At 41.0% G+C, this 15755-nt stretch overlaps 1 protein-coding gene across 1 annotated transcript in view; it reads right to left on the reverse strand.

Annotated features, from left to right (window-relative positions):
* Positions 1–14739, reverse strand: part of DAPP1 (dual adaptor of phosphotyrosine and 3-phosphoinositides 1) — a 58488-nt gene extending 43749 nt beyond the window's left edge. The window contains exon 1 of the mRNA XM_024736047.1: positions 14517–14739. Coding sequence (XP_024591815.1) covers positions 14517–14617 — 101 coding nt within the window. The 5' untranslated portion in view covers positions 14618–14739. The remainder of the gene's footprint in view (positions 1–14516) is intronic.
* Between the last annotated feature and the right edge of the window lie 1016 nt (positions 14740–15755).

Raw genomic sequence — 15755 nt, forward strand, 5'->3', positions numbered from 1 at the left:
TGAAACTTATAAAATTTGGAAGTCTCTTTATGAAAATTAATATAAAATTACCAAAAAAAGAAAAGAATAATTATTTAGAATGAGAAATCACAATAGATTACAAATTTTAAAAGCTGACATCAACAAAATGAAAAGGCAACCTACTGAATGGGAATAAATATTTGCAAATCATATATCTGATAATGGGTTAATATTCTAAATAGATAAAGAACTCATACAGCTCAATAGCAAAAAAACAAATAATCCAAAGCAATCCGATTTAAAAATGGGCAGATCTGAATGGACATTTTCTAAAGCAGACACACAGATGGCCAACAGATATATGAAAAGGTGCTCAACATCACTAATCATTGGGGACATGCAAATGAAAACCACAGTGAGCTACCACCTCGCACCTGTCAGAATGGCCATCGTCAAACAGACAAGAACTAGCAAGTGTTGGTGTGGATGTGGAGAAAATGCTGGTGGGCATGTAAATTGGTACAACCACTATAGAAAACAGTAGGGGGGTTTCTCAAAAAATTAAAAATAGAGCTACTATATTGACCCAGCAATACCACTCCCGGATATTTATCTGAGGAAAATTAAAACACTAATTAGAAAAAATATATGCACCCTGATATTCATTGCAGCATTGTTTACGATAGCTAAGACATGGAAACAACTAAATGTCCATTGATGGATGAATGGATAAGGAAAATGTTTTATATATATATATATATTCAGCTTTAAAAAGAGTGAAATCTGGCCATTTTTGACAACATGGGTGGACCTTGAGTGCATTATGTTAAATGAAGTGTCAGACAGAAAAAGATAGATACCGTATGATCTCACTTATATGAGAAATCCAGAAAACAAAACAACCAACCAAACGAAACTAAACTAAAACAGACTCAGAGATACAGAAAACAAATGTATAGTTGCCGTAAGGGAGGGGGTTGTGTGTGAACTATGTATAGGAGATTAAGGGGTACTAATGGCCAGATATAAAATAAATAAGCCACAGGGATGCAATATACAGCATAAGGAATATGGTCAATAATATTGTAATAGCTTTGTAGGGCACAGATGTTTACTAGACTTAGCATGGCAATCATTTCCTAATGTACACAAATGTCAAGTCACTAGGTAGTACACCTGAAACTAACATAATATTGTATGTCAACTATATTTTGATTAAAAAAAGAATAAAAATTCACCAAGCTTTAACTATGAAAAGATAATAAATAAGTAAAAATAAATCAACAAAAAACAAATGAAAAACCAAGTTCATGTATATAGAGAACAGATTGCTGGTTGCCAGAGGTGGGGGAGGAAGGGATAGTGAGATGGGTAAAGGGTACCAAAATGTACAAATTTCAAGTTATAAAATGACTAAGTCATGGGGATGTAATGTACAGCTTGGTGACTACAGTTAATAATACTGTATTGCTTATTTGAAAGTTCCTAGAAAAGTGGGTCTTGAAAGCTCTCATCACAGGAAAAAAAAGTTTTGTTAACCATGTGTGGTGATGGATGTTAACTGGACTGATTGCAGTGATCATTTTGCCATATATACATTATCAAATCATTATATTTATTTTACTTCTGAAATGAATATAATGTTATATGTCAATTATATCACAAATTAAAAAAATAAAAATAAAAAACTGACAAATACCACAAACATTTCAAAACTGAGAAAACAACTTATATTCATTAATTAAGTGTTTACATACCCCTATACCTTTTTTTCTCTATACTTTTGGCCATGTCATCTCTGGTTATTTCTTCATCTAAAAACAATTGTATACTACAATTTTCTATATAGAGGATAGAATAAGAAGCCAGTCTTTTACCTATAATGCTTTTTAAAATTATTGATAGCATAGAAAAGTTATTTTCAACTTCACGATGTGATATTGCTAATGAAGTTTTTAGGACCGTTGGAAAATTTGAGAACCTCTATCAGATTTCTTTCATAAATGAGCTGTAAGATTTCAGGGTGTTTAAAATTGTAATGTTCAGGGACTTTGAGTTGACTCCATTTATTTTAACTACATCACTAGGGTCTGTGCAAGGCAGAGGATCTGAAGATGAAGCTTCATTGGTTTCACTCTCTCACTTCTGGAGATTATAAAAGCCATGTCTGCTTTTTATTTTTTTAAAAATTAAATAATTTAAAATGTTTAACTTAGTAAATGAAAGCCACATATATAATCCCTCATCGCAGAGAAAATCACAACCAGCAGCCTGGTTTATATTTCTAAATTTTGTACAAAGTCTAAACCCTAAGAAGACCCTTATTCAATCTTTGTTTACATATTACTAATGATGCGGAACTCACTACTTGTATAGGCAAGCCCATTCCATACTTCCATGATTGATGGCCAGAAAACTCTTGCCTATATATCAAATTACCGTTTCTTGCTGTACGGCTTTCAACAGGTGGTCTCAGAGCTACTTCTTGGAGTTATATAGACGATACTTATGCAAATAGTTAGAAGCATTTAGAATGTTCTCTCTTTTGCTTCCATCGTCTTCAACTTCTCATCTCACAATAGATTTTCAGTCCCTTGATCACCCAGAGAACTTATCTCCTCTGAATACCTTCTAGATTTTCAAAATCTATCTTCAAGGTAAGACCTGACGTGCAAAGCAAAGCCCCACAGGATCTCCCCATTCTGGCTGCCAGGTACACTGTAAGGCAACCCAAGACTGCATTCGTTTCTTGACAGTTGCATCATGCTGCTGATTCACGCTAGACCTGCTGTTGATTAAAACCCCCAAGCAAGTCATCTTCCTCTGTGGCTCTGCCACTTCTCCCACAGCTGCATTAGAAAGATGATGTTTTTAGAATTAAGTGCAATAAGAAACCTTTTTGCTCCTGGGAACTGCCAAGCAAAAAGGAATGCTAATAAGCAGCTAACCTGGGTCACAAACACCCATGTAGTATCAGTGAAAATTTTGTGAGATGAGAGCTGGCCTTTGTCTCCACTCTTTTCCTTAGCAATGAGTCCTTCTGCTCCAATGACTTCTGACGCGTTCGTTATGTGACACCACACGAGTAGCAACCTCTGTCTTTCTCATCTGCCAAGGTGACTAATAATAACACCTGGTAGGAAAGCTCTCTTATTTTCATGTTGGAACACTGACTTCTTTAATAAACTTCTTATATGAGTCTTTAACTTTTGCAGAAGAGAACAAGGTAAACACTTTGCTATTTATACCACATATTATGAATATGCTGGGCACTGTGCAGCGTGCTGGGAATACGACTTCTCTGCTATTTGGGATAGGGTTCATTCTCCTGAAACTTAAAAAAAAAAAAAAAAGCCTTTTTGTCTCATTTTCTCTGAAGAAGTAAAAAACAGCAAGAGAGTACTCTTTATAACAGCACTTTCGAAGCAATGTTGTATTTTCCTTTTCCCCCAAGGTCCACACATCGTCATAAATAAGTCTCAAGGCTGATAGTGAGCAGAGGCTCCTCAAGCTTCCAAAGAATATTTGTACTGGGTTTATGAGATTATCAAACCCACAGCTGGCCTTGAAGGAAACAGTGGCCTTATCCCTCCCATGATACAGTAACAAATCAGGAAACACCCACTCACTAAAGAATTTTCATAGCTGCCTCTCAGTAAGATACAGGAAATAAGATCAACCACAGCGAAGGCAGTCGGGCTTGATCCAGAAAGCTGGTCCTCAGTTCTGCCTCTTCTCTCATTCCTGTGCCCTTTGTGTTAGAACCTTCTGGGAAATTGCCCCTGCCTATTGGAGCCTTCACAGTTTCTTATCCCAATTGGTTTCGTTGTCTTAATTTGCTGATACAAGTTTATATCTCATTCTGCTCTGTCCTTTAAAGGAGAGGCTCTCAAACTTTTCGAATTAGCCCACAGTATAAAATGCATTTTGCCTCCCTCTCTTTTGCCTCTCTCTCCACACACACACACACACACACACACACACACACACACACACTTACGTTATAAACGTACAAAAAAACCCAAAAAGTGTTATAGGAAACAACACTATTCTTCTAAACACTATTTACTATATTCTTTTCTATTTTTTTTTTTAACAAATGTTGATTGTGACCCACTAAATTAACTTTAAGAACACTCTTGGGTTGTACCTGGTGTTTGAAAAACAATGCGAAGCCTTTCCACTCAGTACCCTGAGATTTTGTTAGGAATTCACATTTGCAGGCTTCCTAGACCTGTTGAATTATACTCTGTTTTTATCGAGAGCCCCACATGATTGCTATGCATTTGAGAAGCATGGAGCTGAAGAACTCCTGGTCCTAAAAGCTTTAACTCACTTCAATAACCTTGATGGTTTGGTATCTAAAAGCAGGAAAGAGAGAGCAAAGAGTGTACTAAGGAGCTTTACAGTATTTAGGAAATAAGTACTTAGGGGAAAAGAGAAGGATCTGTGGCAGATTTCATCAAAAAATCCCCCAATAGCTGCCATCTTAGTGATGGGGGCAGTAAATGGTATAGAAGGAGGAGCCCGTGAGGGGATGAAATGATCAGGGAAAACTTCATGGAGGAGGAATACCATGAGTTGGAACTTGAAGCACAGATATAGAATTCATCAAGTGTGAGAGAAAAAAGCATCCCAACCAGAGCAGTAGCATAAGCAAAGGCACTGAGGTTGACATATGCATGGTGTATACAGGAAACACAATGCCTACCTGGAACAGAGAGTCTATGTTGAGGAGTAATGCAAAACAAGACTGGAAGAACAAGTGGGCACAGAAATCAGTCTTGCATGTTAAAACATGAGCCATACATCCGTTTACATTACATACATCTTGGGGAGAAAATTTCTTAGTAACCCATGTTTACAGATTATTCATATATTTAATGACATATTTTTCCCCTTCCTGGCAAAGAGAAGTGACATAGAACCTAGATTCTGTCCCTTCAGGCTTATAAAGAGGACACATATTTCAACCCAAAGCAATAATAGAAATTCCTAATTGTGTAAAAAGAGCTAACAGGCGTTGGAGTTGAACAGCCAACGAAAGTGCTCTTCTTTGGAGAATTTTCCCTTTTTTTTTTCATTTTCAAACTTATTCTCACTTTTGAATGATGCTGACACACTTTCTGAACTCTCTAGACCAAAGATGGCAAATGTATAACCTATGATGCCATGGATAACAGAGCTTTTCTTAAGGCCATGGGTAACATAGCTCATTGATCTGTCTTCTTGCTTGCTAGGTCTGTGCTTGGCCTCAGAATCCTGCTAACACAATGATGATAGAATAAAAAATGAATCTATTAGGCAACGTCAATCTAAGCAATTTTAACGTGGGCTCGTGTGTCCTCAGCACTTGAGTCACCCCATGGGATTTGCCTGACTGCTGCTCGCCTTTGTGTGCATTTGTTCACAGTGTTGGTGCTAGACACTTTGACTTCATGAAAACATGAAGCGCTTGACTCTTTACGCCATCAGAAATCATGGATTAAGGAAAAGGAAATGTCTTATTTAGCTCAAAAACTATCAGTGCGGCAATTTGTATTATAGTCAGGCCGTGGCGTGTATTATGTGACAAGGTGGTGTTGACCACATAAACATGTTAAGTCCCCCGTTCACAGATGTGGGCTTACCTTTCCATTGATCATAGCAAATGGACCCTGACCAAGGAGAGAACCAAGCAGAGGCTTTGCAAAAAGTTTGAAAGTTCTATGTATCGTAGTGTGATACATAGGGGAGGCTGAAGAAAGACCATAGTCTTTCCAATCAGGAGGTTTCTGTGATGGAACCAGCTTGTCTGAGGCTTTCCACAGTACCATTCTAAATGTCCACATTTACAAATGCTAATAGCAGAGCTAAAGGGTGAGGCCAGCTGCCCCAGACTTTAGGAAGCATACCTGAGTGATGACAGAGGCAGAGTATGTATTTGGTCAAACAATGAACTAAAGGTGGGGCCCCAAGTGTTTTTCTGCGTGAGACAAGGTTCAGCTACAGGGAAACAAGACTGAAGGGGTATGATAATTCTGTGGGAGTTGGAAACCAGGATAAACTTGTTCTTGAAGGAGCCTGATGAATGAGGCAAGTTCTGAGAGATGGAAACACAGAAAGAGAGAGACTCAGAGATCCAGAGACACAGATGGGCACAAAGAGTGAGAGATACATAAGTCAAAATCTGTAGAAAGAGAAATATACAGACCTAGAGACAAGAGAAAGGCACAGCGGCTCATGTAGATAGCCAGAGGCACCTAGGGACAGTGACCTAGGGAACACAAATAGAGACCCAATCAGAGTGGTCCAGAGACAGAGGCAGAGAAACCAAAGTGGGAGAAAGATACAGACCCACAGAGCATGACATGGGTCAATGCACCCAGGGCTGTCAGAGACATGAGAGACCAGAGGGCAGAGTCACGGATGGGGAGATGCGGGCTGGGAGGCAAATTGCGTCTCATTCCAGCAGAGGTCCTGTCCAGTCCCCAGGTCAGCCTGCACAGTACACAAATGGCTGTAAAACCGAAAGAGCATCATTGCTCCTCCAGTGGTTGGGGCTCAGGGAGTGTTTGATTTGGACTGGGAACCAAAGCTCAGAGACTGACTAGAAAAACTATTTCATGGATAAGAGCTTGAGGGGGACTTGAATGCCTGGGCAGAGATTCCAAACCAGAGGCTCTCTCAGGAGGGCTCATCTCGGAGTGGAATCAAGCTTGACTCTGCACTTACTGTGGTTACTCTTGCATCCTATATACATCATAAAATGCTGCTTCAGGGTAATTGTCTTTGGACTGTAGTTGCCATTGACAACCTACCATTGTGGGTTGGGACAGGAGACAGAGAAGGTCACTTTCAGGAAGCTATAACTCTAGGAAAAAGTCCCAAACTTTGGGGGATGTAAAAAAAGATCTTTGGTTCATTAGTTATCTCCTGTCTATTCCATTGCTCAGATGCTGCCTCTAACCAATGTCAATTTGTCCCAGCAGTAAAAACTTTTGTTAAGAGGACTGAGTGAGTCTGAGGGTAACAAATACAAGTACATCACCAGTGTTGGTGTGGTGGGCTGAAGTCAACGACCTTGAGCTCTGGTCTTGGCTTTGACCCAACTTGGGACAATTCAGATATTTAGACATCTGCTCTTTGTCAAGTGCTGAGCTTGGATGGAATAGACAGATACGCGTAACCTACTGCCCTGCCCCTAAGGAGATCGCTGTTAAAAAGAGTGTACTGTGCTCAGCCTAGATCAGGTGGCCAAACCTCTTAGGGCTTTAGGACTGACATCTAGAAAATGATTCTAAGATTATGTAGAGAATTAACCCAAAGTACAGACTCAACTGGTGGGGAGTCAGAATCGTACGAGCAACTTTAGATATTTACAATGAGAAAGCAAACCATGGATGAATTAGAAGAATTTTGTGCCATTAAGATTTTCAAAACTTCTTTGATGCCATTTTGAAAAACTATACAAAAGCAGAACTCATTCTTGTTTGATTGTGAATCACTTATGTCTTTAGCTCAGTAGAATTACTGGCTTCCACCCCTGTTCCTTCCTTACTATTCCCAGGCCCTCACTCTAGTTTCTTATACACCAATCTGTAAACTCTCTCACTCATTAGTTTTATTGTCTCTGGACTCATTACTATTGATCATGCTCAACTACCAGATTACTCTACCTTAAAAAAAACCCACGATGACCATGTAGTTCCACGTTCCTATAAACATTCAATGATTACATATTGTCAAATGATGTTTGACCAAAGTCCAAACTCAATCTATTTAACGCCTTCCGGAATTTGGATCAATCTAAATATTCAAATTTTAATAGAGGGAAACAGGATAGCCTGGGAAAGACCAGACCCAGAACCTGCTTTGAGAACGAACAAGAAGCAGATGATGAAAATATATGCTACCAGAAAGTGAGAGCAAAATTATATGCATGGTACGAGCGCAATTCAATCTATGTGCACGTGTGTGTGTGTGTGTGTGTGTGTGTGTGTGTGTGTTTACAGAAAAATATTTTTTAAAGACTGGAGAGAAGTTGAGCAATATGTCATTTTGGGTGGTGGTACAGGGCTGACATTTTTGGTGCTTTTCTTTATTCACCAAATTTTCAATAATTAATACGTTTTATTATTAAAGTGTTTATTATAAATAATTCCAAATATACAAGAAAGTAGAAAACTGAGTATAAATAATACCCACATTTAAATAATACCCATATTTTAGGTGGAATAATTTTTAACTTTTTGCCAGATTTCCTTCATATATTTTGGGATGAATGTTTTAAAAGTAAGTTACAGGTATCATAGCACTTTAATCTTAAGTAATTCAGCATGTGTCTCTAAAAAGCAACATTCTCTTACATAGCTATACTTTTATCAAAACAAATTAAGTTGTTGCCTTTAGGCTTTTTATTTATTTATTTATTTATTTTTTTTGCGGTACGCGGGCCTCTCACTGTTGTGGCCTCTCCCGTTGTGGAGCACAGGCTCCGGACGCGCAGGCTCAGCGACCATGGCTCACGGGCCCAGCCGCTCCGCGGCATGTGGGATCTTCCCGGACCGGGGCACAAACCCGTGTCCCCTGCATCGGCAGGTGGACTCTCAACAACTGCGCCACCAGGGAAGCCCAAAACTTAAATATTTTTGAGCAAAGAAAGTCTAACAACAGATAACAGGAGCAGGCACTAGTAGTTGGGGAAGCAAGACCACAGGGAATCTGTAGGTGACCGAGTGACAGCCAAGACTTGGCTATGTGAGCTGTGGTTGGGTTCAGACAGTTCCACCTCAGGGAGGAGTAGCCAGAGCATGGGGGCTCAGACTAGGAATTAATCCTAGTTGACGGGATCATTGAGAGGAGTTGGTGGGAGCAAGAAATTAACCCAGGCTTAAAAAAAAAAACCAATAAAACAGGCTAAGTGTATGGTTATGACACTAGAAACTAGAAGAGGAAAGCCAGGTGGAAGCTTTCTTATAGAATGTAGCTGAAGGTGGGCACTCTGAGAGGTAAAGACCAGAGCAAGACTGAACGATGAGTTACTGCTGGGTCCCAGGGACTGGGAGGGTCTGAGTCCATGTGAACACTTTTTATTTTCTGAATATTCATATGTTTTGCCACTTTTACTGCTTTATTCATGCCATTTTCTCTTTAGAAAATGTCTTCTTCTCTGCCTTCAACTGACAAAAATCCTACGGGTTCCAAGGCCATCTTCTCCACATCCAATGATCTCCTCCTTTCTTGCCATCTGCTGTGTTCTTTATGTAGACACTGCAATGACCCTCAGTCCCTCTATCCTGCATTCTAACTCCACCCACTCGTGCATTCTCTGTCCTCTGCACTGTAAACTCCTTGAGGGGACAACCACTTCTTCTTACTGTAACTCCCACACTGCCTTGCATAATGTCATCATTCAACAGATAGGTCTATGAATAAATGGAAAAGAGAATGAATGAAACAAAGTGACCCCACTCGATGTGGAGAAGGTGTGTGGCCAGATTTCCACACGTAAGTAGAAGGAAGTCACCGTTACCCATAGAGGAACAGAAACACAACAACTGAAGAGGAAATTCGTTTGAGTCCAAGCAAGATCAAACTGTACACTAGTTACATACTCTCTCTCGGCCACAAGAGAATCACCTTCCATTTTTAGAGTCCAAGATTACGGAATTGTGCCCAGAAGAGGAACAAGCTTTTTTGCTCTACTTGGTATCAGCTCTGTAAACAGCTTCCTTTAAAGCCTTGAATTTACTATGCTCTTCTTAGCCTATTCGATTTGCCTAGCCCCGAAGAAAGGAATCTACACACAATTCAAAAAAGTTCTGATGAATTAGGATATTGATCTGGCTTTGTATATGCATGTCTGTTAAGAATGTGAAAGAATAATGTCTTTTAGTAAAAAAATATGTTGGTGGTAGCAATCACAGAACTACTTTTTCTCTCAGTTCTCACTAGCACTAACAGTGCTGGTATAATAAGCAGGAAGTTGTGTTAGTGGAGAAGCATGTGGGCTCTGGGGCCAAACTCCTGGATTTGAAGGTTTATGAAAGTGTCATCTTGAGCATGTGATAAAAGCTCTGTCCTTCATTTTTCTCATTTGTGAGCAGAAATGTCACTAGTGGTAGTAACTCCCTGGCAGTAATGTGTGAATTTAATAAGTCATACAAGCAAAAGGCTTAAAATAGTGCCTGGCACATGGTGAGCATCCAACCCTTACTAAATTGCCGTTCTTAGAAGGTGTACCTTCTTCCATCGGTGGAGAGAGAGTCAGCTCTGGAGTACACGCCTAGGCACTCTCAGGGCACCACCTATGAGGTCTGTGACCTGGACGGTTCACTTGACTGATCTGAAGTCGCCTTCTGCATCTATAAGATGAGTATAATCATACTGTATTGATGGTGTTATTGTGAAGGCCAGACTCTGTGAACGACCTGGTGCCGGCCAGTGACCCTCACAACAGGAGCTCAACCTGGTTTGGTGGAATAAGCATGGCCTTGGGACCCAGATTCTCTGGGACTCCAGGCAGCTTGATTTCTCTGCTAATGAGTCTCCTCACGTGTAAAGCTGGAACGTAGATACATTTTGAAGGCCAGAGCTCCTGTACGCAAAATGTCTGCCTCTTCATAAGACCTCGCTTTGGTGATTGTTACTTATTCCCTGGGTCGTCAGCAAACCACCATGTGAGGGCCAGTTCCTACCAGGGTACACGTTTTGGTGTAGACTGTGAGCCGAGCATGGTTTTACGTTTTTAAGTGGTTAGGGGAAAAAAAGAAGAAGAATATTTTATGACTCGTGACAATTGTATGAAATTCAAATTTCAGCGTCCCTAAATTATATTTTGTTTGAACACCGACCGTCACGGTCATCTGTTTCTGTGTTATCTATGGCTGTTTTTGCATGACAATGACAGACGTGAGTAGCTGAAGCAGAAATCATAAAGCCTGCAAAGCCTAAAATATTTATTACCTGGCTTCTGACAAAAAAAGTTTGCTGATCCCTGATCTGCTCCAACCTTCTCTTACATGGGAAGCAGCAGAGAAATTAGTTTTTAATTAATTTACTTAAATATCCACAGCTTCAAATCTACTTTCTTGACTCTGACAGCACAGCCAAACACAGACACTTCCTTATAAAATTTGAGACGGGAAAATATATAAAAAAGGGAACATTTATTATGTTTCTTGCTTGAAGGAATATGTCTGAGTAGATAATTTGAATATTTAAAGATATGCTAAAATATTTTTATTTCACAGTATCCCTTTTGTGTCTGTAGTTATATAGTTTGTAGTCACATACAAAACTACATGGTTTTGTAGGAACCTTTGTTATAATCAGAGAATTGCTGGAATCATCAATTATTAACTGATTAGCAATTCTATCCTAGTTTGTTCCTTAGGTGGTACCTCAAATATTCACTATTTGTTTCACAGCCCCGTCGCTTCATTTTGGAGGCCACACACAGCCTGCCTTCTGTTCCCAGTACACCTCCTGCTTCTCACCGACCGTTCTCCACAGCCTTTGCCCCTCCCTCCCCCATCCCATTCGGCCAACGTGTACGTGAAGCTGAGCAACCATTGCAAATTGTGTTATTTCCCCTCTGCTTCTGGAAGCATTAATATGTTTAGGATGAAGGAAACTAAGTGTCTTTAGACTGATACTCTGCATGTGAGACACAGAAATGCATCTGAGTTGCTTGATTTAGGTACTTTAGAAAGAATGTCTTCTGAGCAAGTCGTGTGTGTCCTAGAAAGGCAGGGGATGGATTTGCTGCAATGCAGGGTTTAATTTGCAGGGCTTACAGACGCCAGAACCTGAAGAAAAATGGGACCAAAGAACAAAGATGCCATCTCTTTAATTTAACCACCACCTTGTCTGTCTGTATCTATCAAAAATACAAAGGTAAGAACCTACCTAACTACTCAGATAACCTATTAAAAACGATTTCAAAATGAAGGCATTAAAACCAGCCACTTTTAATCTATCAACTGCTTTAAATCATTTTGTTTTTAAGGAGCGTTTTAAAAACTGAATTAATTAGAAGTTTGGGGGTAGATTATACCTAACCAGTAGCCTAGATGTTCAAAGAAGAAGTTTCATTTTATTCAGAATTCTGCCAGAGGCAACGGGCCATTTTCAAGTTTGCTCAGATCTTATGACCTATGAGAGGTATATCAGGATTGTCCTAGAGGCACAAATACTAACTCAAGTCCATTATTAAATTCTCAGGAATTTTGTAATCTTGTTGTTAAACCCTTGGCAGCTTGAAAATGCCTGTGATTGGAGTATTTATACCGGGGAAACAGGCAGACTCCTGAATCAGGGCTATCCCTCACCCAGGTGGTTTATTAACTAACACACCACTGAGTATATTTTAAAAAATGCTTCTGAGGTTTCTTATTGGGGAGATGAAAATGTTCTAAAATTGATTTATGGTGATGGTTGTACCACTCTTTAAAGGCACTACGGGTTACTGAATTGTACACTGGAAATGAGTGAGCTCTATGGTCTATAAAATATACCTCAATAAAATTGTTAAACAAAGTGCTCCCAAACCCACAGACGAAATGTCAACGTTTATTAATGGCTTTAAGATTCAGGTACATTTCCAACAAATAAGGGCACATTTACTCAGTGCTTCTGTTGGATTTCTATTCTATGCAGTGATTCTCAACCTTGGTCTTGCTCTGAAGTCACTTGGAAAGTTTAAAAAGAAAATGCTCACCCCCAAGATACTGATGTCATTTGTCTGGTGTGTGCCCTGGGCAGGAATTTTAAAAACTCCTTGGGTAATTCTAGTGCACAGCCGAGGTTAAGAACCGCAACCATAGAGCAATTTCCCTAGACCACTGTAACTTGCCTGTTACAGAAACCATCTTCCAATGTTTAAGACATTTCCAGACTTTCTGAAATAGTGAAGTATGGACATAAAAGCACCTTTTTGGGGTGTTTCTGGGTTGAATTGAATGTCCATCTCTGCACATGCAGGGAAGATACAGTTCTGTTTCCTAGTGGGTTTTATCTAAGGTTGCTTCCTGCTACGGGCACTAAGGTGGGGAGAAGAGACAGTGTTTAGCTCATCTTTGTCATCCAAGCGAGTGCCAAGGGTACTCAAGCACAGAGCCTAGGCTCAAAGATTGTTGAATGAAAGGACCAGAGCTGAATATCTCCTTTGCCTCTCTTCTCCTCTGTGGCTTCCTACCGATCGTGGGCTGGGAATCCACATAACCAAACACATAAAGAATGATAGTTTAATAACTTCATACGGATCTAAGTGAGAGCCCAGGGTCCAGCTTTAGTGCCTGGACTCTGTGACACCCGTTTTGGATGCTCAGGGAACATTTTACCTCTGCAGTTTGGGGATTTGGTCTAGAAGGCTAGAGGTGTCCTGGAGCTCTGACTCCCCATAAGGGGAGTTTACTTTAATGAAAAGTCTAGCTGTTACGTTTGATTTACCTTACGAAGGTAAAGTTCAATTCTGAGACCTCAAGTTTAAAATCTAAAGACAGGACTTATTGAGAACGCTTACAACACCCCAAAATACAATCTCTGCAATCTTGACACAGAGAGATTTCATCCCTAACTTTAGCTTTTCTCTGGATAAGGACATAGACTTGGCAGATTGGAATCCTGATTTGTAACTGATGTGTGACCGCAGGCAAGTTATTCAATCCCTTTGGTGCTTGTTTTCTTCCTTTGTGAGATGGAGATGATCACAGCTCTTGAGTGTTTGTGAAGATTAGAGCTATTTAGTGAGACAGCAGGTGCAGGTCTGCCTCTTAGGAATCACAGGTGTCAAAATCAGCCTCACCAGGCTATTCCCGGTGCCTCAGGGGAAAGGAGCAGTTTCTGTAGGAAATCCCCTACGCCTCTCTTGTGTAACATTTGCTTCTTTTATTAAGTATCCTGATGAGTTGTCTCATCTGGTCCCTTCTTAAAGAAGTGCCTCTTGCTACCTAAATGTGTAACCTGTCTGGGGCAGAGTGTTTATATTCTTCCTGACTTGTTAGTACTTAAAAGGCTCAAAGTTGCCCTAAAAGACATACATGCATACAAGAGCTCACAAATGCAGTGTCAGGAGAAAGAAACACACATGGGACACTGCTGCAGACACTTCCTCGTTCGTTCTCTTTTGAAAAAGTCCCTCTGCCTTACTGTAGGGTCTAGGCTTTCTGTTTATCTCACCAGCAGTGCAGCCCTCTTACTGTCAGTAGCTTGGAGCTCAGAACTTTTTATAGCACATTTGTTCATAGACCAGATCAATAACAAGGAAACCCAGCAACAACCGCGACGACAGCCCAATTCTGTCCCTAAAATCTCAAAGAACGTCCAGCATTTGATTTTTTTGTCCCATTTTCTCCACCTACTTGTTTTCACATGTGGAAAGGTAATCCATACTTTCACAATGGAATTGGGCCCCCACAGACACAGATGAGTAAAGTGGAAAGGATAGAAGATTGGGGTGTCAGAGAGAGAGAGTGCTAAAGAGAATCATTCATCAAGATGAGCATTTGCGTAGGGGTGAGGAGTTAAGGTTCACCCAATAAGCACCTGGAAAAGGGGACCTGCCCACTTACCCCAAGTCCTGGAGCAGCTCAGCTTCTCCGTCTGACCTGCTCCACAGATCTGAAGGATCCTGGATGCTCATTTTCCCTTCTGGAGATTCTGCTCTGCCCATTCGCACCCCTCGCGTCCGCTAAGCCCCTGCGAGGTGCTCTGGGTGAGAGGCAGAGAGAGACACGTTCTGCTGCCCCTCACGCCCTCTCCTCCCCGCTGAGAGAGAAGCCAGCTGTAGCTGAGTCTCCAACCATCAAGGAAGTGAAACCCGCTTACTCCTCCCACCGACACTCCCCACTTAGGTGCTGGCAGGAGTGCTGCCTCCGTCAAGAAACATGCAAAGCTAGGTAGCACCTCTGAGGACACCCACACTGCATCATGCCCCACGCAGTTTCTGGCAAAGGAAATAAAGATCAAACTGCCCCAACTGAGAGTGACTCTTAATTCCAACTCTCTTCGTGAGGCCAAAGCATAGTTTTTCCTTAGTGCTATTTGCCTCCGGTTTGTCCAGGATGCACTCCATCACCTACACCTTCCGTCTCACACACAAACATGAGGAACGTCGAGGAAGCTTCTGGATCTGGAACATCTTTCAAAGGGGTAAAGAAATCAGACTCAAGCCACTAGCTTCCATCAGGAAGTCTGGTTTTTAGCACTTTCTCAATAGTTCTGCTTCAATCACCTAAGCTTTCCAGCATACCCTTGACGTTCAGGTTGAGCAGGATTCAGAGACAATTATCGTTCCTCCGTGGAAGAAAGACTGGGTGAGAAGAAGGTAGGAAAAGCTGCAGGGGGCCCAGCCGGGTGCCCAGCTAACAGGGCAGGTTAGAACTCCTGGAGTCTTCGAGTTCCACTTCCTTCCCTGGGCTTATTCACAGCTGGTATTGCTGTGGGTCCAGACTCATGTGTAGAGAATGCGAGCTGCCGAAAAGTCCAGAAGGGAAACTGTCATCACTCTGAATGCTGGGGAATTGGACAAAGTACCGTAATGAATGAACAAAGAACATATGTTGCTTCCTGTGTTCTCTGGGTATGTAACCTGCAGGAGAGTGTGCTTCTCCCTCTCGCCTGTTCTCTCTCTGTCTCTCCCTCTTGTCACACCTGACTCACTCAGGGTTCACCTGGGTGCTCTATAACTCACTTCTCCCAGTGCGTCTTGAGGACCAGCAGGGTCCCCAGGAGCTTGTTAGAATGCAGAATTTGGGTTCATCCCAGCGCCTCTGAACCAGTATCTGCATTTAAACAAGATCCCCAAGTTG

This window comes from Neophocaena asiaeorientalis, unplaced genomic scaffold (genome assembly GCF_003031525.2).
Source record: "Neophocaena asiaeorientalis asiaeorientalis breed wild unplaced genomic scaffold, Neophocaena_asiaeorientalis_V1.1 scaffold7, whole genome shotgun sequence".
NCBI lineage: Eukaryota > Metazoa > Chordata > Mammalia > Artiodactyla > Phocoenidae > Neophocaena > Neophocaena asiaeorientalis.